The sequence below is a fragment of the Hemicordylus capensis genome, chromosome 4 (genome assembly GCF_027244095.1).
Source record: "Hemicordylus capensis ecotype Gifberg chromosome 4, rHemCap1.1.pri, whole genome shotgun sequence".
NCBI lineage: Eukaryota > Metazoa > Chordata > Lepidosauria > Squamata > Cordylidae > Hemicordylus > Hemicordylus capensis.
Genome location: NC_069660.1, coordinates 106,702,921 through 106,727,847, shown reverse-complemented (window position 1 = coordinate 106,727,847; position 24,927 = coordinate 106,702,921). Strand labels below are relative to the sequence as shown.

Here is a 24,927-nt window from a genome sequence, read left to right as displayed (position 1 = left end):
ACTGCTGCACCTTAGGTCTAATATCCTAATGGCTGGTTCGATAAATGAAATTTTGGACATCAAACATTGATCCAACAATTGCAGAGCCCAGGCAACTGAGGCAACCAGGTCCTCTATCCTACAACAGATCCAGACCATGGTTTGACCATGAGTGTGTACTAGCTAAGAAATAGCTGGTTAAAGACCTTAATATCTTCAGAGCAGGAGACCCATTATCATCCTCTCAATCAGTGATGACCCGGGGGGGAAAGTATAAAAATCTGAGTTGGCATAAGAAAAAACTAGGTGCTGATACAACCTTCTATGATGAAAAATTCCTCTAGATTTTGGTCACTAGTCAGAGGGAGAATAAGCCCCAAAATAATCCAAGACCATTACCTGATTCCACCTGGTATATGGGAATCCCATTTTCGTGCCCATTTCATGGCTGCCCCAGGTTATCTGTATACTATAGATGACAGGGTGGATTCTTCCACCCCAGAATGGCCCCCAGTTATCTCTGGAGAGATTAATGAATTAATTGTGCAACAAAGATCTGGGAAGGCACCTGGTGCTGATTTTGTTCCCATTGAATTGATAAAGTCTAATATGGCTTGGTGGGTCCCAATTTTAGCATCACTCTCCACATCTGTCAATCAGACTGTGTGTATCTCTCATGACTGGGACCTAGCTATAACTATCCTAATCTTCAAGAAAGGCAATAAAACCAATCCAGCTAAACCAATTAGCCTCATCTCCATAATTGATAAACTTTATGGCAGACGCTTATACTGGAAGCTCCTTGATTGGATTGAGTGAGAACGTGTACTGGTGGATGAGCAGGCTGGCTTTAGAGCTAGACAATCCACCTTAGACCAGGGTCTGGTCCTGAGGCATCTAATACACTAGTATAAGAACAAGCCAAAGAGTGCACTGTACACTACCTTTGTTGATTTCAAGGCAGCCTTTGATCATATATCTCATAATAGATTATGGGGGGGAAATATAAAATTCGTCAATCGACCGAAGGTTACTTCTGCTAATAAAAAATCTTTATAGGGGCTCTCACCTAAGAATGCACTGCAATCCACAGGGACACTTAACAAACCCCATTAGAGCGGAAAAGGGGGTCCGGCAGGGCTGTATATTAGCCCCGCTGCTGTTTAACTTCTATATTAATGTTATGGATGACAGACTTTCTAATTTGGAATTTCACCCACTGAAACTGAGCAGTAGACATCTAGCTATCCTTCTCTGTGCAGATGATGCTGTGCTTCTGTCACAATCTCTGGTGGGGATGAAGAAAATGATGAGAGTTTTGGCTGTCCATTGTCATGAAAACTTGCTCTCCATCAATTACCAGAAGACTAAGGTTGTAATGTTTGACAAGAAACCTGTTATGCATAAATGGCAAATTAACGGAGTTGATGTAGCACAGACATTGCAATATAAATATTTGGGAGTCATCTTCCAGGCAACAGGTAGCTGGGAAGAGCAAACTAAGGCCATCTTAACAAACGCCCCGAGGTCTACCACTGTGATTTTGAGATGCTTCTTTTCAGCACGTGGCAGATATGTTCTAGCTGCCATTCAGGTCTTTCACACTAAGGTAATCTCGCAGCTTATTTATAGCTCACAGATTTGCATATATCGTGACTTTTGTCCACTTGAAAGGATCAAGTCGAAATTTCTCAGGGCTACTTTTTCAACCACCTGTTGTGTGTCAAATGTCAAGCTGCAATTGAAAGCAGGTTTGTTAAACTTGGAGTCCTCTGCCTGGATTTATATTTTCAACTTCTGGCTGAAATTGATTTCCCCCCCTTTTGGCTTAGCTCCCTTAATCTTTAAGGATGAACACCCCTCTGAATGGACCCTCTTAATCACTGAAAAATTAAAAGTATATGGCCTGTCAATAGAATTTCTACTCCCCTTGGCAGTGATAATACCAGAGTTATCCTTAAGCAGCATATTATCAATATGGGACACAAGATAGATTTAGGCCGGGCATCAAGCTACAGGTGGTTAAGCCCTTGCAAAAACCAGCCAACTATCTGTATAATGTGACATATCCAACCCACAGAAGAGTCCTGATGCTAGCCCGGGTGGATGTGTTGCCATCTGTGGTATTAGAGGGTAGATTTAGGAAGGTTCCTTTTTTTGGAGAGATTGTGTCCTTGTGGGAATGGCGATGCTGAAACAGTAGGTCATGTGCTCCTGTATTGCTCATTTTATCGTGATCTGCATCTTAAACTTATTGACCCTCTTGTTTTTAGATATCCAAATAATTCTGATGAGATTTATATAAACTTATTTCTTTCTGATAACATATACCGATGCCTCGTATCTGGTGGCCAAATTCTGTACAGCTGCGATTAAGATCTGCATACAGTGTGTCGTAGATGGTTAATATAGGTTCTTAATTCATTTTGTTTTTATTTTGTTATCTTATTCCATTTTACATTTCATGTAATAGTTCTTAATTGTATATTTGATGTGTATGTTTTTATATATGCATACACTGGTATCAATGTTCACTCTAGTATCTAGATTTGATCTGCATGCTGATCTTTGATCATAATAAACTGAATACTCTCATTCAAAAGCCTGGGTGAAGAGCCATATCTTTAATTTCCCCCTAAAAACTGTCAAGGAGAGTGAGGAGTGGATTTCAGCCAGGAGAGCATTCCAAAGCCTTGGGGCAATGACTGAGAGGGCCCTGTCCTGCGTGCTTGACAACCGAGCCTTTCTCACTGTCAGCACATGGAGCAGAGCCCCCTCTGATGATCTGGTCAAGCGGGCAGAAACCCTTGGGAGCAGGCGGTCCTTCAGATATCCAGGGTCCAAACCATTAAGGGCTTTAAAGGTCAAAACCAGCACCTTGAATTGGACCCAGAAACAAATTGGTGGCCAGTGTAGCTCTTTCAGAGTGGGTATAGTATGATCCCCCTGGGCAGCTCCAGATACAATCCTAGCTGCCGCATTTTGCACTAGCTGCAGTTTTTGAATATTCTTCAAGGGAAGCCCCACGTAGAGCATGTTACAGTAATCCAGCTGTGATGTGACTAGGACATGGGTAACTGTGGCCAGTTCTGCCTTCTTGAGAAAGCTGACGCACTAGCCGAAGCTGTACAAAAGCACCTCTGGCCACCATCACCACCTGAACTTCCAAAAGCAGAGTCGGGTCTGAAGTTATCTATCTTGGGTATAAAGTGATGGTACAGCAGAGGCGTAACTATAGGGGGGGCAGGGGGGGCACGTGCCCCGGGCGCCATCTTTTCTGGTCACGTGGGGGGCGCTGCCATGACCAAATTCTTTTTTTTTTACATTTAATTTTTTGTTAATACAAATGTTTCCTGCTCAGTGCAGCAGCGCTGCAGCAGTCAAGGGAGCGCGTCAGTGCCCCCTTCCCCACGAGCGGTCCCTTCCGCACCGCCTGTGCCCCCCCCCCCATTGCTTTGCTGGCGCCTGGCGGCCAGTCAGTGGCCTAGCTTGGCGGCGGCGGCGGGCGCTTGTGAGGAAAAACCTAAGTATAATGTAGTATGTTGGGGGGGCGGGGGGGCGCCATTTCAGTGCTTGCCCCGGGCGCCGTTTTCCCTAGTTACGCCTCTGTGGTACAGGGCCTTCAACCACTGGTGAGGAAGAGCAAGCCACTGAGGAAGTGGAAGTGCAAGCCACCACCTCATGATGAAAGACAACTATGGGCATACTTAGGTTTCCTAAATTACTATGGGAGACTTTAGCCTATGGGAGATTTTCAAGGATTCTGGGGCCATTACACAGCCTCCTCTGGAAGGATGAAAAATGGATATGGGGGGCTGCCCAAAAATATGTTTCAGCAGTCCAAATCTCTACTAAAATCTGCACAGTTACTGGTCCACTATGATTCCTATTTACTCCTGACCAGTGATGCCTCACGCTATGAGGTGGAGGCCATGTTGTCACACACATCATACCAGACGACTCAGAGAGGTCCTTCTGTTTTGCTGGTCACTCACTGTCACCCACTGAACAGCGTTCATTTTACCTGGACAAGGAAGGGCTTGCCATCATCTTTGGTGTAAAGAAATGCCACCAATATCTTTATTCAATGGTAAAAAAATTTGCTGCTTTAAGACAGAATTTAAGAATTCTGGCTCAAATTCCACAAAGTAAGGAAATTGGAACCCAAGGCTGATGCCTTAACAGACATGCCACGTGATAAGTAATGGTGTGTAATGTCACCAATTGTTCTCACTTCCAACTTGCCCTCCATGCACCTACACTTCTTGGTCTTTGAGGCCCAAATCAAGATGGGGAGCTACTTGCTATAGCTGTGGCAATCTTCTTGAAATTAGGGATATTTGTAGACCTCATCAAGCAAATCAAACATGCCAAGTATCAAGTTATTAGCTCAACTATTTATATGCAATAGAATTTTGAGACTTATAATGGTAGAACCTTTTATTTTTATTTTTTGCTGCTCATCTTGAATGGAGGGGTGCTTCCATGCCCTTTTAATGATAGGCCATTCACCTTCCTGACAGATCATAAACCATAGCTAGGATTGTTTGCAGAATTGAAAAAATGTACCTCTTCCAGGATCCTGTGTTGGGCACTTTTCCTTACAGCTTATCAATATTCTTTGCTGTACAAGCAGGACCAGCCATTTTGCAAGCTGATGGACTGAGCCACCTACCACTGCCTGACCAGCCTGCAGATCCACCAACAACAAAGTGTTCCTTTTACTTTGCCAGTTAGAATCCATCCCTATTACATCACAACAAATTAGAACCTGGACAGTCAGGGATCCAGTATTAGCATGGGTTTGTCAGCTGTTTTTTAATGATTGGCCAGAAATACCATACCCTGAAGAACTGAAGCCTTACTTCACCAAGCTTCTGAGCACTGGATATGGAGTTAATTCTGAGGGATATGCAGGTTGTTGTACTTTCCCAAGTTAAGCCTTGTTGTTGGAACAGATCCATGAGCTGCTCCTGGAATGATCTGCATGAAGGCAGTTGCTCGAAGCTCCATGCAGTGGCCCAAAATGGATGCTGACATGGAAGATTCGATGAAATCTGCTTGGTCTGTCAAGAACTCAGAGCAGCAGCACCTGATGCCCCTTTATGCCCTTGGGAATGTCCAGGTAACTCTAGGTGCATCTTCGTTTTGATTGCACAGGTCCATTCATGGGGACTATGCTGTTAGTGCTAAAAGATGCACACTCCAAGTGGATGGAAGTCTTCCCAATTAGGGTAGCTTGTTCATAGACTACCATTGAAAGGTTGTGTAAGATGTTCAGTACCCATGGACTTCCACACACTATCATGTCAGATAATATTCCAGTATTCACCAGTGAGGAGTTCAGAGCTTTTCTTTCTGTTCACGGAATCTGACAGATTCAACATCCTACCATCTGTCCACAAAAGAATTGGTGGAAAGGGCAATGCAAACTGTAAAACCCTTAAAAGGGCTGCTTACCCAACTTTGTAGACCCAAATCTCCCTCTTCCTGGCCATGTATTGGGCACATACCACCACTGGTAGATCCCCAGCAGCAATAATGTTTGGCAGACCCATATGCATATGGTAAGACTTACTCAGGTCTGATGTATGCAGCCAGGTTTGTTGGAAGCAGGAACCCACAAAACAGACATGACAACAGCTTCCCTACATGGTGCTTATTTTCAGGGGACCCTGTCTGGCTCAAAGACTTTTCTGGGAGGTCCAAGTGGCTGCCTGGATCCCTAGTTTCACAAACAGGTCCAGATTAATACAAAGTTGAAGTGGAGGGAATGGTTATGTGATGCCATGTGGACCACCTATTATCTTGAACAGAGCGTTGGGAGACTATTGGAGCCTCTTCTAATCTTCCCAGTTCACCTGAGCACCCACAACCCAAGGGAACATGTGCTTCTGGATTGGATTCTCTTAAGATACCCCAACTGCTATTGCTCCAATTTCTGGTCCAGAACTTGTTGGCTCAGTTTAGCCAAGAAATCTGTTCAGCTTGTGAGTGTTCCTGAAGCGCCTCTAAACATAGCAACTTCACCTGAGTCTATACAACTTAGAAGACAACCTGGAAGCTGAACTTTTAGCTAGCAGTGGCCAGAGAAGCATAGGCAGAATAATCTCACCTGTGTTGACTGCTGAGATAGGGCAGAAGAGTACCCTGTATCTCTAGATAGTTGTTTCATTGGTTAAGCTTTGCTTACATATGTTGTTGTTCTTATTAAAAGACTTGGGAGGTGGATGTGGTAGCCTAAGAGTTAATCTCCTGCTGTGCAGAAGATCTAGTAGATTGTTGGGGCGGAGTTATTTATTATTAAAAGTGAGTTCCTAGCAGAAGGCTGTGTCTGGCCTGTGCTCTATAACTGAACTGAGATTTAAGCTACACTACAATACTTTCCCTTCTTGACTAATATTCAGAATGTATCAATTTGGAATGGGGACTATTTTGTACAATATCCTGTGGGAATATAGTACCTTGGTACAAGACTAGAGCTCTTACATAGTTCAAAAGAAAGAACAACTAGAACATAAAGGAATTGTAGATTCTTTCTTCTCCATTTCATTTCATTTACCTTCATATCTATAATATATAACATTTATCACGAGTTTTTGATATAATGTCTTAGTCATAGCCAACTGAAATAAAAAAATGAAAAATCTGTCACCTACAAGAGTAGAGCTTATTTGCCTTCCTTTTGGGGCTATAAGTGGGGATACAGGGTTTCTAGCGGTAATAATAATAAGATAACAAAATTCTGCCATCCAAGGTCTTTGGGAAGGACTCGATGTCTGGATAAAACAAACCAGTCAATAACACCTGTTTGACTGTGCAAACAAGAAATAATAATAATAATAATAATATCTGCAAGTCCATCAAACAGTAGAGGAGGAGAAAAGAGGCCTTGAAGAATATATCAAGGACAGTGAAGAAGGTGCGCTTAAAATGGTCCATAACGAGAAACTATTAAACACCAATGAAACAAAGCAGGCCTACAAGAAAGAACAAGTCAAGAACTGAGCAGAAAAATCGAAAAATAAGCCACTGCATGGTCAATATTTGCACAATATAAGTGGAAAATCAGACATCACCAAGACCTGGCAATGGCTTAAGAATGGCAACTTGAAGAAACAAACAGAGGGTTTAATACTGGCTGCACAAGAACAGGCACTAAGAACAAATGCAATAAGAGCAAAAGTCGAAAAATCCACCACAAACAGCAAGTGCCGCCTTTGTAAAGAAGCAGATGAAACAGTGGACCACCTAATCAGCTGTTGTAAAAAGATCACACAGACTGACTACACAGGCATGACAAGGTAGCAGGGATGATACACTGGAACATCTGCAAAAAATACAAGCTACCTGTAGCCAAAAATTGGTGGGACCATAAAACTGAAAAAGTTGTCAAAAATGAAAATGCAAAAATATTATGGGACTTCTGACTACAAACAGACAAACATCTGCCACACAATACACCAGACAGAACTGTAGTCAAGAAGAAAGAAAAACAAGTTAGAATAATCGACATAGCAGTACCAGGGAATAGCAGAATAGAAGAAAAAGAAATAGAAAAAAATCACAAAATACAAAGCTCTACAAATTGAAATTGAAAGGCTGTGGCAGAAGAAGACCCAAATAATCCCAGTGGTAACTGGTGCCCTAGGTGCAATTCCAAAACAACTTGAAGAGCACCTCAACACCATAGGGGCCACAGAAATCACCATCAGCCAATTACAAAAAGCAACTTTACTGGGAACAGCTTACATTTTGCGAAGATATTTATAACAATAACAATACTGAAAATAAAATCCAGGAATCCCAGGTCCTTAGGAAGGACTCAATGTCTGGATAAAACAAACCAGTCAATAACATCTGTTTGACTGTGTGAATAAAGAATAATAATAAACAAATTTATTTGTTAACCACCCCATAACAAATGGTTCTCTGGGCAGGTCACAACAGCGGATTAAAACATACAATAAAAACACAGAACACATTAAATCATAACAGTAAAAAAAAAAAAGGTGAAAACAAAATACAAAGTACAATACAAAGCAGCATTAAAAACTCATTTTAAATTTAGTTAAAAATCAGATCAAATCTGAAAAGCCAAATTAAAAAAACCCACATTTAAAAGGCCTGGGTGAACAAAAAGGTCTTTATTTGGCATCTAAAAGAACAAAGTGATGAAGCCGGGTGAATCTCACTAGGGAAGCTATTCTATAAATGCAACCACCAAAAAGGACCTTTCCCTTACCCGCCTCACCTCGTTTGGCAGGGGCACCCAGAGGAGGGCCTCCAAAGAAGAGCTTAAGGTATGGGTAGGGACATATGGGGCAAGGCGCTCAGTTAAAAGATAATCAAGATAAAAAGAATCTGTACAACCTGGATGGCAGATAATAAAAGGGGTTATATGTTTATGTTGTATATCTTGGTAAAAAAAATGACAATAAAGGATCACATGAGCCGTCGTTTCAATATTTCCCAATTTGCAGAGACAAGTGCATTCTTTGTAGGGGATTTTTCAACATCTCCCTTCCAAGACTGCTGTTTGCAAGGCATTGCATCATTTATTTATTTGATTGATTGATTGATTGATTGATTTCTATACTGCTCTTCCAAAAATGGCTCAGGATGGTTTACACAGAGAAATAATCATGCCTGTGTCAAAGCTCTGTGGTATTTTGGCACGGTCATCTGGTTTAGGTATCTGGCAGGGTTGAAACTCAGAACTTGGTTGCCCAAATTGACACCCACAGGAATAGAGCCCTGATCAATTTGATGCTTTTTTGTCAAAGTTTAACCCTGGCATTTTCATACTGCAGAATTATCAGTGCAATAGGGGAGAAACCATAATGTTGCAACCTTTCCTCCAGCTCTCTTTTCCACCTAGAGTGATATATGTCCTTTAGCACAAGTGGAGCTAGACCTGCAGGGTGGAAAATCAGCTTCAGCCAGAATTCAAAGATATTAAGAGATATTAATAAGAGCCCCTGGTGGCGCAGTGGTAAAAACTGCCGCCCTGTAACCAGAAGGTTACAAGTTCGATCCTGACCAGGGGCTCAAGGTTGACTCAGCCTTCCATCCTTCCGAGGTCGGTAAAATGAGTACCCAGAATGTTGGGGGCAATATGCTAAATCATTGTAAACTGCTTAGAGAGCTTCCAGCTATAGAGCGGTATATAAATGTAAGTGCTATTGCTATTGCTATATTAATCCATGCTCTGACCTCTACTTTAAGCAGTCCTGCTTCCAGATGAAGGACAGCACTGGGCACACACTGGGTCAGAGGTGCACCTAGGTAATTTTGTAGCCTGGACATAAAGGCCTTTGGAGCCCCTTCCCCTCGCAAATTAAGCAGTGTTATGCTCTATCAGGTGAACACACCACTCTGGATAGACTAAAGAGAATTTGGGGGCCCCCAGGGGCTGTAGAGGCCCTGGACTTCGGCCCCGAAGTCCAAGGGTATGAGCGCTCTGACCGGGGTACCTGGAAAATTATTCCTCAAGAATTTGGATTGCACGGCTTCCACCTTAGAGAAGTTGGAGTATGTGCCAAGTTGAGCTCCACATAGGAGCTTTGCTCATACTTTATTTATTTATTATTTATTTATTATTAAAACTTTTATACCGCCCTTCCAAAAGGCTCAGGGCGGTTTACATTAAAACACCATTAAAATCAGTTAATAATTAAAAGAAAAATAATAAAGCATAAAAACAATAATTAACAATTAAAAACATCGTAAAACAACAATTAAATAATCAGAAGAATTTAAAAACAAGTTTTTAAAAGCTGAGAAAGCCTGGTTGAAGAGATGTGTTTTCAGGTGTTTTTTGAAAATTGCCAGAGATGGGGAGGATCGTATCTCAGCAGGGAGTGCATTCCACAATCTCGGGGCAGCAGCCGAGAAGGCCCGTCTCTGTGTAGCCACCAAACGAGTTGGCGACAACTGGAGACAGACCTCCTCAAGTGACCTCAATGGGCGGTGGGGCTCATAGCCAAAAAGAGTTTTATTGCGGAGGGGATAAATTGAACACCCCTGGTGCAATGGAAAGATTGAATTGCTTATGCACTCTTCTGTGCATTCTGCCTTGCATATTCTCTGTGTGCACCCCTTCTGCCTGAGGACAGGAATATTATGCCAAGTATTTGAAATATTTAACTTGTTCTAACCTGTGCCATTTAGTGACCAGTCCCAAATCTTTAGTCTCTTCGCAAACACCAGGATCTTAGTTTTGTTATAATTAATTTCTAAAAGTTGTTCTTCGCAATAGGTAGCAAGAGAGTGCAAAGCTCTTCTTAGACTTATTGGGGTTTGTGAGAGAATGACAGCATCATCTCCATATAGAAGTATAGCAAGATGTCTGTCTGATAATTTTGGTGGATGATGGTCTAGATTATCTAGATGGGAGACTAGATAATAGAAAAGTTAAATAGCAGTGGAGTCAGAATATATCCCTGTCTGACTCCCCTGAATGTTGTTATTTCCTTGGCAAGGTATCCCTGAGCACTGCAACTGACCCTTCCATGGGAGTTTTCATATAATTTGAACATCAAAAGAAGTAAATGGTGGTCTACTGATGATCTCAATAACTTACACCAAAGTTTCTCTCTGGGAATCAGGTCAAAAGCAGATCTGAAGTCAACAAATCCTGCATATAAAGCAAAGCTGAATTTGGCAGTATATTTTCCTACGAAATGGTGTAGTATCAAAGCAGGGTCCATAACAGAATGACCTGCACAGAAGCCAGTTAGCTCCTCAGCCAGGATACTTTCAGAATACATCCAATCCAGTAAACGCTCATATAGGTGCCTAGCATATATTTTGCTCACTATACTGAGAAGACTAATGGATCGATAATTCTCAGGTAGCTTCCATTCACTCTTTTTATAGATTGGGATTATTATTGCCACTCCCCAGTCCTTAGGGACACGTGTAGTCCTATCAATAAAAGAAAAGAGTGAGGCCAGGACCGGGGCCCACCATGCCAGATTTTTCCTGATTACTTCTGCAGATATGTAATCATTACCAGGGGCTTTGCCAGGTGTAAGTTGTCTAATAGAATGAGATTCTATTTCAGTACAAGACACGGGTGGCCACTCAGGCAGCTGACCTGCATCCAGATCAAGGCTAGTGATAGCTACTTCATTTCTCTTGTACAACATTTGGTAATACTCCTCCCATACAAATGCAGGTATCATACAACAAGGTGGGATAACCCACGCGATGGATGGAAGGCAACCATATGCCCAAACAGGGATGGGCTTTTAGATCTTGATGCTACTATCAGTTGTTGCCATGAAAGTTTCATGGCATCTCTCTTTTTAGTTTTCAACAGCTGTTTGTATTGCTTTCTCTGTTGTATAATGCTTTAGAGGGAAGAAACAAAGCAATGGATGATCCCTATATATGTGGTATGCATTGACAAGCGCTATTTAGCATTAATTCAATCTACATCAAACCAGCTCTTAGAGCGCAAGGTAGCACCATGACCCTTCAGAGATTTGGTAAAAGTTAATACTGGATGCAGTGCCTGGATAATTTTTCTATAGTGCTCTACTATGCTATCGTCCATCTCAGTAGCCATCAATATTGTACAGAGAAGGGTAAGGATTTTCAGAATTCAGCACTGAAGCAACTTGTTCTTTTGTCCTTTAAGACCATCTTACACAAGAGGATCACACCTCTAATGCTGAATTTGTAAAATGGGTTGGTTCTGCAAGTAAGAAGCTTCCAAAGAAATTCAAATGTAACTCTCCAGGGAGATGGTTGCTATCCGGGGGCAACTAGCAATTTTAAATTGCTCTAGATATCTTAGTAAACCTGGAGAGATTGCTATGTAATCAACTGTGGAAAATCTGGAACCAGCCCAGAAGGTATACTCAGCTGGATGGTCATAAGCTGTGGCACCATTTAACAGATGAAGACTTAGCCTGTCAAAAGTTTGAGCCAAACATAAACCAGCATAGTTCCCTGTTCCAACCTTAAATCGAGGGGGTGGCTGGGAGGGAGGTAAGGGGACCTTATAAGCAGGAGGGAAACATTGAAATCTAGCATACAGCAGCTTTTTATCAGTTCCCAATCTGGCATTAAAATCACCAGCAAATCTAAGCAAATACAAATTGAATCTGGGTTGATTTGGAGGGAGTAGATTTGGATACAAAACAAATCAGGGGTGATTTGTTTTGGACACAACTCGAATCAAAAAAATTGATTTGTGCACATTCCTAGTTCAAATGAGGATAAGTTAGTAGTTGTGGCTTTAAGTACTGTAGAGACATGCATGCTCAGTCCTCCACAAAGTCTACCTCTTCCTGTACCTGGAGTTGCTCTTATTGAGAAAGAAAATAAAGCCAGCCAGATGAGGTTCCTCAGATAGCTATGTCTCCTGCAGAAACAAAAGGTCATAATCAGGAATATATTTAACAAATGAAGTATTCCTCAGCCTTGCTTTCAATCCAGCAAAATTCCACGTGAGGCACTTTAGGGGGCGGTGCTGCAGACAAAGTCTTTAGAGGTGCAGAGATGGTCTTTGGCCAAGCTAGGATTCTCCAGGGGGGTGTCATTTGTAATAAAGGAATTTTCAGCTACTTTATTTCCTGGCGAACTTGCTTCAGGATTTAGCTGAGATCATGTAACGTCCCCCCTGTGACTGTTGACCTGTGTAGGGATCAGATTGATTATTTAAAGCTGGCAAAGAGGAAGATGATGAAGATGGCAGCATATCATTAGTGTTGTGAATGGAGCAAGAGGAAACCAGGGGCAGAGAGAAGGTTGGAGTCTCCTGTTGCATCGCAGTAGGGGAACCTGGAGATAGTAAAGCAACAATGTCATCAAAGTGTGGATCACTGGCAAAAAGCATTCCAGGCCCCATATTAGGCAAAACAGAATTCCTTGGGAGAGGAGGCTCCAACTGCTGAGAGTCTGGCTCCAAATCAGCTACACACTGCATTTGTGGTGAGCCAGATTCATCCAGGTGGAGAGTTAAGAGAAGTTGGGAGGGAGTTTCCTGAGCAACAGCAGTAGTCTGCTCGAGCAATGTTGATTTCTCTGGATCCTTTAAATCACCATGTTTAGCCTCCGTAGTTTGAGCAGAGTTGTTACCTAGCAAAGAGTCTGCAATACCACATATGGAAGCAAATGGATTTTCCAGCTGACTAACTATTTCAGATACAACTTCCATAAAGTCACTTCCAGATGAATTCAGAGAAACATTGAGATCTGAGGTGCTCAGCAGCTGCGTTCCCTTCTGCCCAGGGATGAGAAGTTTGGCTTCTATCCAACCTGGCATGTTTGGAGTGTGGCGTTTACTTAACTGTTTTTCTTCATGGCCTTGAGGCATTTTTTGATAACAGTGGTTATCAAAAGAGAGTAGCAAAAACTCTCTGTAGAAAAATTTCCAGGCCACCTAAATAGTCACACATAAGAAGGAGAGTTGCAGGAATTAATGGCTGATAGAAAGAAAGCAGAATTCTAGTCTCAAAGCGTCGGCTTGGCATATTGTCAAAAGATCAATCAGGGTAGATCTAAAATATAGAATCTGACTCAAAAAATGAGTAATGTGACCCTTGGAATTCCAGCATCCTGAATTCAGATGGTTCACAACTATCGTTAACATAACCTGTTTTGGCTGTAAAACTCTTTTTGAGTTTTGACTGGAGCCTCAAAGGTTTTGTTTTTAGGATTTGATATTGCAGCCTCAGACTCAGATTTAGCTTGAGATATGCCCCATGGTTTTGGTTTATTTGCTGCTTCCAACAATGCCTTGATCTCATCCAGTTTAACCGAAATAGATGGTAGCCTTTGAAATAGACAAATCAAGGTTTTTGTTGTTAGAACTGAGAGCTTTAAGGGAGGGTCAGTCTCTTAAGTCAGTAGGAGGAGGGGTGGCATCAGTAGCTTGAAGCAATCAGGGCAGAATCTTTAGCTGATTAAATCCATTTATGCTCTTTAAAGCCTCCTGGTAAGCTGAACTGTCCTCCCCCAAAGGTAAATGCTCAAGGTCTGAGAGTAAATCATTAATGCGAAGATCTGGCTGGGAAGAAATTTACAAAAGGGAGGGTTTTGCCACCGCAGATTCCTCTATAGCTTTAATGGTAGAAATTAATGATGAGACATCCAACAGTACATCATTTCCTAAGACCTCAAATCTATTCGCTAGTGTAATCTCCTTAGTACTTACAGTCTCATGGGATGTTAGGTAGGTGTCAATTTTAGGTTGCTTTAGGAAGTTTCTTACTTTGTCCCGGTGGCAAATTTCTACAGCATTTCTTGCCTCCCATTTTTGGCCGAGGAGATGTACCAGTCAGTCATAGAATTATATCAAGCCAGGTCAAAACCCATCATAAAAACTTCCAAAAATAGATAATGAATACACAGCAGTAAAAATCCAACTGATAAAACAGTCATCCAGGCTGAAAGGAGGAGAAACCAAGGGGGGAAATGCAGATTCCAGAGAGGAGCTCATAAGAGGAGCAGCTTTCTTGTCGCCATATTGACTCCTCCCCCACTACCAGTAGTTCAAAGTCCTTGCCAAAAAGGGGTGGGTGGGAGGTCAGAGTTATCTAATGTCTCCACATTTCAAAACCCTAAAACTGCCCCCAAACACTTCCTTGTGGTACTGGATAATGTCATGAATGAGGCACCAGCCATGGGCCTGGGGAAAACTACATTGAATAGGAAAGCAGCTCATTTATTTCTCCTGCACCCAACACAAAGAGCCAGCAGGGCCAATGGCTCTGGGAAAACCATCACTGCATCCAAAAAACTCACAGGTGCTGACTGTTATTAGCTTGCCCAAGGTCTTCCCTTCCCATGTGTTTTCTGGAGCTACCAGGTAGGATACTGGGGAGGCCATTGCTGCTCTCAAAAGCTCTTGAATCATGGCACAAGCCTTTGCAGGGTCTTCCCAGCAGTTTATTTGTCTATCATATTTATATACCACCTGATATATGTATCTCTAGGTGGTATGTATAATCCAAAATACAACAAATATAGAACAGAATAAAAACAATTAAAACAATTTCATAGAATAAAAACAATTAAACAGTTTAAAATTTATTTTAATTAAAAGCCTGAGAAAACAGATTTGTTTTAAGGGTCTTTTAAAAAGCAATCAGAGATGTAGAAGCTCTTCTTTTGACGGGGAGCATATTCCAAAGTCCTCGGGCAGCCACAAAGAAGGCCCAGTCCCATGTCGCCACCAGACAAACCAGTGACAACCGTAAACAGACCTCTCCAGATGATCTTAATAGTAGGGTTATTGACAAAGGAAGAGCTCTCTTAAGTATCCTGGGCCCAAGCCTTTAAGGGCTTTATAGGTAATAACCAGTTCTCAGAAGTCCAATTTTTTCATTTTCACTTTTGCTTCTGACACAACAAAACTGCACAAAACTGCCTCTGAGTGCCCTTAATAGGGGAAGGGGAATTGGGTTCAGATATGGTGGCCAAGCTCTGTCTTTTTCTCTGTCTGAAACCTTCCTCATTAGTTCACTGCAGGAGGAAAGGAAAGGGATAAAAAGCCCTTCCTTCATCCTTTCCCCCACAAATTCAAATCATCACTCCCATTTTTAAACCCTTTGTGTTTAATTATCTACACAATGTATATTCTGCAGGGCAAGTAAATTCTATTCTAAGCATGTTAGCTTTTTACTAAAGCTAGAAATCTGCAATACAATCTATATTATAAATTCATTTCTATTTCTTCTGAATTACAGATTAGATTAGGGAGGGAAAGGAACTACAGCAAAAAAGCAAATGTAAACAATGCTATTTAATATCTCGGTGCCTGCTCTGCCTTCATAATTATCTGTAAAGCTTATCCTCTTAGAAGGACCATGTTTAATCTACCAAAAACATTGGTTGTAAGAAAATTAATTAAAATAAAATCTGATCTGTCTTCAATTAGAGAATCTTTGTGCAGCAAAATTACTTATCCACATTTCTCGCTGATCAGGAAATGGAAATGCTTTGTCCCCTGTTTATTCTCCCCACATCAAGACAAAACTTACAGTTTTAGCTGTATCTCATTAGCATTCTAGTTTCAAATTAACAAAAATAATTTGACGATTTGCCCATAGCTACAAATTGTACGGTGACCAAAACAGAAAGAACAGTACAATTGAAATTCAGTTTTTACTTAACCTTATTTGCATCTCTGTATTTATAGAAAAAATATAGCTTAAATACCCTATAAAATTTAAGTCACCTGATAATTAAAAACTCAATTTATTAAAGGCCTATTATATTTCTACCATACTTATGGTTCCTTTCCGCGTACTGTACATACATTTAACTCAATGGCCTGCAATTCTGCTTAAACTGAAACTAGAGGATGGGTCAGCTGCAAAAACTATGCTGAAAAATAACTAAAACATTTATGCAGAAAATGTATTCCTTACTTCTAATTCATTTCAAGAACCCCTCTCTCAAGAGCAGTTTTCCTTTCAATTCTTATACTAACAGAATCAGTGCATTAATACATTTATGTCTTCAACAACATCATGTGTGTGTATACATGCATATGTATGTGCCTTCATTTAGCATTAACTTAAATCATTAGAAGCAATCCAATAATAATCACACATGTCCCATTCAAATGCAAACCAGGGCACATCCTGCTTAGCAAAAGAGATAATTAATGCTTGCTACCACACTGCATTTTTCAGTCTCAAAGGCCATGTGAAAGAGGTTTTTCTTTTAAACTTAGATATGACACACACAACGGCTCCAATTGTGATTGAAGCAGAGGTGCGTGTTTTTCTCATTTTCATCTTTATTTGAAGACCATGCATCGTCTTCAGTTGCTGTATCTCAAATCACTGTACATTTATTTTGTTGAAAAAACTAAAGGTTGTTCAGGAATGTAACGAATATTCAACTTAAATAGCGTAAATGTGCATCATAATTACTGCTGCACTGCAGACATTTCTGCATGTTCCATAAGATTTTAAATAACTATCCTGCCTCAACCCACAATATAAAGAGCAATTATTAAAAAAAACAAGAAACAAATATTCCTCTAAGTTTTTTGGTATAGTTTGTTGACATTGAATAACCTATCACTGGCATAGCGCCAGTGGCAGAGAATGCATACTGCTGTTTCATTGCACCATGCATGTGCATTCCTATACTGCAGATCATAGCCTTTCTGGTAAGCTGGAGTGCTAGCCCTAAAGCCACCCTGCCTGCTCCAGATGGAGGTGCTCATTGTGGGGGATTGGAATTTAAGGGTTGTGTTAGATCTTCCTGTGCTCCCCCAGAAGGAACAGGTACGCAGTTTGGGAGTGCTTTTGGATCCAGGCCTCACCATGGTATCTTAGGTGGAGGCTATGGCCAGGAGCGCTTTCTATCAGCTTTGGCTGATTCGACAGCTGCATCCATTCCTTGAAGAGAACGATCTCAAAACAGTGGTACATCAGCTGGTAACCTCCAGGCTTGACTACTGCAATGCACTCTACATGGGGCTGCCTTTGTATGTAGTTCTGAAACTTCAGTTAGTTCAAAATGTAGCAGCCAGATTGGTCTCTGGGGTAACCCAGAGAGACTATATTATGCCTGTCTTAAAACAGCTGCACTGGCTGCTGATAGGTTTCCGGGCGAAATACAAAGTGCTGGTTATTACCTTTAAAGCTCTGAATGGCTTGGGTCCGGGTTACCTAAGAGAGCGCCTTCTTTGGTATGATCCCCATCACTCATTGAGGTCATCTGGAGAGGTCCGTCTCCAGTTACCACCGGTACGTCTGGTGGCGACTCAGAACTGGGCCTTTTCTGTAGCTGCTCCTGCTCTATGGAATGCACTCCCAGCAGAAATCCTCAGTTTAGGCTCACTGTCGGGCTTTAAGAGAGCTCCAAGGCTTGTAAAGTGTTGTTGTTTTTTTAGAAGTATTTTAATTGGTTTTAAATGGTTTTAATAGTTTTTGAATTGTTTTTGTATTGTTTTTATCATTGTGTTTGAATTGTGGTTTTATGTCTTTTTAAGAAGTTGTTGTACACCGGGCCAGAGCCTCTAGATGGGGCAGTTAATAAATGTAGTGAATAAATAAATGTAGTGAATAAATGTTGTTTCCAAAGGCAGTTCCTTTACCGAAACCTTGAGCACCATAGCCACCATTCTGAGCTTTTGTACCAAAGTCTCTCTTGCCCACTGCACAATGGGTTCTTTCAAAGTTTTTCCTCTCTCTAAAATCAAATCTACCTCTTTCCCCTGCAAAATATATGTCACCTCGGTCACCTCTAGAACTACCTGCACCTCTGTCTTCAACCAACTGATTTGTATATCCTTAGTTGGTTTACACAATTTAAAGCACAACAAAATAAAACAGATGAGCCCAATATCTGTATTGTCCCCCACATATGTATACAAAGACCAATTTTACTTAGGCAAATGGTAAGGGGGGGAAAAGCTAACATCACAAGTTACTCTTTTTCCCCCTTCAAAGTAACTCTTTCTAAGGCAAACATTTCTTCTGCTTCACCAAACTATCTGTTCTGTTCTACAATAAAGGTAACAATCTTCCCATCCTCTCAATATTGGTGCCCCAAAAGCTTCCTCTTTTCCAAAACACACACAAAGCGTGAAGAAAACAACAAAACAAATAGTTTTCAAAGGAATAGGAGGAAGTACCCCATCCCCACCTTGCTTGCTCACTCCTCCTTCTGGTTGTGTCCTTCTGACTCAGGCAGGTGATGGATAGAAGTAACAAGGAGGAGGTATGAGCAAACAAGGCAGAGCAGGTTGCTCCATCCTGTTCCCGGTCATATTCATCTGGTCAGGCAGGTGATGGATCAATGTGACCAAGAGGAGAAGGGACCAACCTGCACCCACTTGCTTACTCATTCAGTCCACTACCTCCTCCTCAGGTCATATCAGTCCACTAACTGCCTGAGCCAGATGGACAAGACCAGAAAGAAAAGTGAACAAGGATGACAGGGGCAAGCAAAGTGGGGCATTTGTGCCCTATGCAGAGACGGCATTGTTGGATGAGCAGTTAGAAGATAATGTACAGAGTTCCACAAGGTTCCAGTGCTTTTTAACATTTACATAAAACCACTGGGGGAGATCCAGGAAATTTTGTGCAGGGTGATCAATATGCTGACGACACCCAAATCTATTTCTCCAAATCATCTTCATCAGGTAATGACATCACTTCCCTAACTACCTACCTGGAGGCAGTAATGAGCAGGATGAGGGATAACAAACTGAGACTGAATCCAAATAAGGTGGAGGTACTGACTGTGGGGAGTGAGAGCTCGAGAGATGGTTTATATCTGCTGTTCTGGATGGGTTTACACTTCTCCAGAAAGAATAAGTACGTAGCTTGGTAGTGCTTCTGGATCCAAAACTCTCTCTGATTTCTCAGGCTGAGGCAACAGCCAAGGGCACTTTTATTAGCTTTGGCTGATAGGCCAACAACGCCCATTCCTGGAGGTAAATGACCTTAAAAGGTGGTACACATGCTGGTAACTACAGGCTTGACTACTGTAATGCACTCTATGTGAGGCTGTCTTCATAGCCCGAAAACTGCAACGCAGCACCCAAACTGGTATTCGGGATACAAATAGATAGATAGACAGACAGACAGAGCAAAGGGCATTATTGGCAGCAAGCAATCAGTCGACCCTCCACTGGGTAAGAGCGCAGTGTAGCTCCTCAATTGTGGGGCTGGCTAGTCAAAGAAAATATGTCAGGTCCTAAAGTAATAAATGAAAAAATGTACAACGATAACTTAAAGGGCCCTCCAAAAGTTTCAGAAGTGACTAAAACTTCTAAAAGATCACTAATATCTGTCAAATTACTCCTATCTAAGTCCCAAACAGCCTACAGCCATTTACAAAGTCTCTTGATGATTCAGAGAAACAAATTCATTTGCAAGTCAAGCATATATACAACAAAGATCACTACAAATCCCATATTCCAATCTGCACACAATACAGTAGGCCAGTGGGCTTAAACCAACCTATGTGCAGGGTTGCCGTCTAAGGGCATAATCACTGGGGCATGAGTAATTGCTGAGTTATGCAGAGAGGAATGCTGAATACATCACAGTAATGGACAGCACACTGCAAGCCAGAAAAATTGAGGAATGGAAAAAGCCTCCCATAGCGTTCCACGGAACCTTGTAGCAATCTCTTCCCCCACACATAGTAGTGCTGCTAGGTCATCCCTCATGTTTATATCAAAAAACCCTAAACAAATGTGTGTGGAAGTAAATGCCACTGGGTGATGCAGCTTGCAAATACATGTGCTTTGGACAACAGTCTTTAAAGGATTTCCTCCTTCCACATTTCATAGCACTTTGTATATGCTCCATTTCCTGTGTTTAGATATTTTTAAACACTTTTAGGAACATGAAAATATTATGAGCTAAAAAAAAAGCTAGCATGGAAACTTGGAAAATGAGCACTACAGCCTAACACAAAAATCAACCTTTGGAGTACTCTTTTTGGAGGACATTTCTGTAAAAAATAAAGGGAGAAATTTCTCAATTCAGATGACATTACTCTGTTTGGAAGTTCCATTACTCAGTTTCTTCAGCAACACTTAGTGCAATTCCCACTTACGGCAGCAGAGTCAGAATTGTGACTGAGAGTAGGGATGTACCATGCCATGCATGGCAGCAGTGTGGTGCCAGCATGTCGCCACTGCACATGGGCTGTTGTGGGGAGTGCCACCACTGCAGGAAGCTGCATGGAACAGCAGTCATGCAGGTAAGGACCTGCTTTACTCTCTTTTAAAGGTGCTGCTCACCGCCCCCACCTCCCCCAGATGCCACACTCTAACCGCCAAACCAGTTCATGGTTGGGCCGAACCAGTTCATTGGACCTCATGAATCTCGGTTCATGCACATCCCTGACTGTAAGCTCCTAAATGTTTTGCTTATGCTCACAAGTTACTGTAGTTGCTTATAAATTAATTGATATAAAATCTCAGCATTTCCAAAATAGCCATACTGTAATGCAGTCCACTGAAGGATTTGGTGGCATCAGTACTGATGGTGAAACCTCTGGCATGGATTGGCAGAGAGTTTAATATGATACAGAATCTTCATGAATATTTGATCTACTGACAGAATAGAGTTGTCAACACCAGAAGTCACACATTTCCAACAATCCATCTTCTGTTCACAAAGTGAAAGGTCAGTTTGACTGAGAACAATACAATTTGACTGAAATCAATACAGAAGCGTTCTGTAGGTAATGTAGTTGGAGAGAAGACTGGAAAGCTCAGTGGTTTACCACAAACAGGGAATCTAAGAGGCAGAGAGACCAAAGAAAGAAAGAGATGGCCCTTTAGATGCAGCAACAAGAGATCTGTGACCAACTATTTTAGTTGAATTACAACCAGATGTTTGGTGAAAGAGAAACCTGATCACAACTCATGGTGCTGGAAAATGAGAACCTTTTACCCTGACTGAAGCCTACCATACAATACCACTGCAGATCACATTTTTGAGGCAAGAAAACAGTGATGAGGAAAGCTTCACCTATTAGTTACTGTGTGGTAAATGAACAGGATCAAGGCCAATGAAAAAGTCGGCAAGCCTAGTCAACATTTTAACTTCTAAATTTGACACAGCTGATATCCGATGAAGGCAAACCCCACAGTAGAGTGACAAGAAACCTGTTTCACAGGGTTTATTTCATAAATTAGAGGCAAGATTGCAAGTCAGTAGTAGATTGCTCGATATTGATAATCGTTTTACAAAACAACACAACACACTTCACTACCTCCATGCCATACTTTTAAAAGTTCATAAATGTTAGTAACTGGACAAATTAACATGCACATCTAAGTTGTTTATAACTGACAGCCAGCCTAAATGGCCCATCTTAACTCTAGCAATACAAACAGAAGGTTTGAACCCTAATGAAGCTTAAGCACAATCCTAAGCATGTCCACTGAGCAAGAGTGATGAAGATTTGCTTTGCTTGCCACAGAAAGACTTAATACTCTGAAATCCCGGTTCACATGTGCCAGAAACCCCCTTGTGAAGACCTCATGTATACATAAAATGGCTGCCAAGTTCACATGTAGGAGGACTTCACATGACATGGCAAGCCTATTTGTAAAATTAGTGCCTCCATGAGGGGGCTGTACAGGTGAGTGGCTGCAATCTGCATAAATGGCAGCAGCTTGAAAAAGGGTTGCCACCATCTCAGAGATAGAAACAGTGACTGCAAGATCAGCCCTCTGGATATAAGATTGATATGAGAGAGTGTCCTTTGTCCTTTAAGTATTATAAAGTACTTTATAATACTTGGTGACTGCTGTACTTCAAACTTCTGCTTGTAACCTCTGATCTCAGGTACCTCAGATGGGAGAAGAGCACACACCCTCCAGGTCCATATTTAGATACAACTTCCATAGTACAGCCCTAGTCCTGACAAGTTCTTTATGGAAGTGAATCTTTCATTCCAATGGCCCCTCTGTCACTGTGTGACAATCTCCCAGCAAGAAGTGTCCCCAAGGCATGTGTGTGTGGGACCAAGTAGTGGGAACATGGGTGACTGTGGCAGCCCTGTTGCCAGGCAGCACTGCTGTTCATGCTCCTATGGTAATATGCCATCTCCCCCTGCTAATTGATCAGAGGCACCTTTTTCAAGGGGCAATCATCTTTATTGTGCAAGGGGATATCAACTGGCTCTATCCATCCCCAGCATAGCATCCCTCCAGTGGCTGTTGCTGGTGTCTTATATTTCTTTTTAGACTGTGAGCCCTTTGGGGACAGGGAGCCATTTAAAAAAAAAAAATCTATCTATGTATACCACCTTTGGAACTTTTGTTCCCAAAATAAAAATTTTCATCATTGTATATAAAGTTACATTGTTGTACTAATATATATTAGCCAATATTTTTTGTAGTCTGGCCTTTTATTTCCCTTGGCGGACTATAGATGATAATTGTTGAGGGCTTTTGTCAGCCCTTAATATGAGTTATGGGTATCTCTGGTTGAGTTCAAAAATCTGTTTTGAATAGCAGATTCATTTCTGGAACACCTGTACAGAGTCTCTTTCTGTCACATCTAGAAAGACATCTAGCAATTAGGAGATGAGGGGGTCCAGTTGCACTGAAACAAGATCTCTCTATTTAAAGATCAAACACTAGCTTCCCACACATTTATTAGCATGATTTCCCACTGTATAATTACAAGAGCCATCAGCTTTAATTCCTACAAAGTTCCCAATGAGGATTTTGCAGTGTTAAAACTTCAAATTCTTCTTCTTAGGGGAACAATGAAAATATGAAGGATAATGAAACATAATTTGCATAGATTATAATCCCAACTGTGCCTTGCAACAAACCTAAAAGATTAGAATGAGGTGAAAACACTCACTGGTCCTTTCCTTTTATATTTTAATATAATATAAAATAAATAAATAAATTAAATAAATAATTGAATGAATGTATAACCATTCAGTTGCAGAAATCTGGTAACTTCTATAAACTCTTTTATACAGGTTACTGATCATGTGCAACATTATCTTAAACATGGCTGAGATCTCTGAAAATATAAATACAATATTTAATGAGAAAGCATTTAAAATTATCCAAAGAAAATATGAACATTGGCCAACATATTTCAAAGTAAAGTCACTGTAATGCCATAAAGAGCACAGATTACAACTAAAGTGCAACCCATTATCCTACTTTTCTATGGTTCTATAAAAATATTTGTATTTTGCAATGCTTCTATTCATTGTTCAATACTGTCCATATTTTTCATTTCACAGTGAAGGTAACTGAATGTAATTGACTCTACAAAAGTATAAACTTAATCATTGACATTCTACAAACTATTCTTATGCGACTGCTCCTAAGTGACATCTTATTTGTCTGATGCACTGACACAGCTTAAGCACAACTCAATATTTTTATAAAATAGTTCCACAATCCCAAACAACAAGTAACAGACTTGAAGGCCTGAAGCTGTGTTATAAGGAGAGACAATCAACACTTGGGTAACTCTATCCATATAGTTCCATCCAGGAAAGTCATATATGAAACTATTAAAAAGGTTTAGAGGAACTAATAATGTCTGAGAATCAAGAAATAAAACTGGGAGTAGGATACCAACTAGGAATGTTTTCCACCCTGTGGAAAGGGGCACAGCAGTGTTCCTTTTTGCACTTTCTTGGCCATATAAATGCTAAGGAGCGATACACAATCTTATATGATTTGTGAAGTACCATGTTTTCAGATAAGTGGAACAGTAGCCAAATTACATGGTTGATTACATGTCTGTCAAAGCATATGAACTATCATTAGGAACCACACAGCACTTAAGAATATGGGGGAAACACATTGAAGAAATGTCTTATGCCAAGGCATACTGCTGCCATCCAGAATGTTAGAGGGAGAAATAGAGCTTGCAATGAATAGAAATGGGGTATTGGATTTCTCTTTTTTATTGCCTATGGCATATTTAATTTACTTGACTAGCAAGCCAGAGGTTGCCGGTTCAAATCTCCGCTGGTATGTTTCCCAGACTATGGGAAACAGTCTCACAGACTATGGGAAACATGTATATCGGGAAGCAGTACTATAGGAAGATGCTGAAAAGCATCATCTCACATTGCACAGGAGATGGCAATGGTAAACTCTTCCTGTATTCTACAAAAGACAACCTCAGGGCTCTGTGGTAGCCAGGACTCGCTGGCACACTTTACATTTAATACAGAACAAGAGTATAAAAAGAATATAAGGACAAAGGTCTCTGTATCAGGGTATTTTACAAAAACATCTTAGTTTCTTGCATTGACATCGGCCTTCCTATAATGCATCTTGACAGCATTAAAGATATGTCTGTGTGTATGTTTTAGTCACACTGTTATAAATGTATCAAAATCTCCCTTCAAATGTTCTGAGCAGTTTATATACAATTCTTAAGGCCAAGCTACACATTTATGCAAATATATGCAATAGAAGTATGCTTCCATCCAGAAGTGCCTCTTTTTGTT

General features: G+C 41.0%; 1 protein-coding gene across 25 annotated transcripts in view; it reads right to left on the bottom strand.

Moving 5' to 3' along the window:
• The window catches only part of LRRC7 (leucine rich repeat containing 7), a 378,525-nt gene that overhangs the window by 256,639 nt on the left and 96,959 nt on the right, over window positions 1-24,927 (bottom strand). For 14 of the 25 annotated variants that reach the window (XR_008306746.1, XM_053248544.1, XM_053248545.1 and 11 more), the window contains exon 1: window positions 14,207-14,264. The exons of 10 other annotated variants lie outside the window; for them this stretch is intronic. Coding sequence is in view for 13 of the 15 variants with exons in the window: in XM_053248544.1 (XP_053104519.1) it covers window positions 14,207-14,249 (43 nt within the window). In the remaining 2 variants the exon portion in view is untranslated. Of the gene's footprint in view, window positions 1-14,149; window positions 14,166-14,206; window positions 14,265-24,927 lie in introns of those variants that run through there. One more of the 25 variants, XM_053248560.1, reaches the window with a different exon arrangement.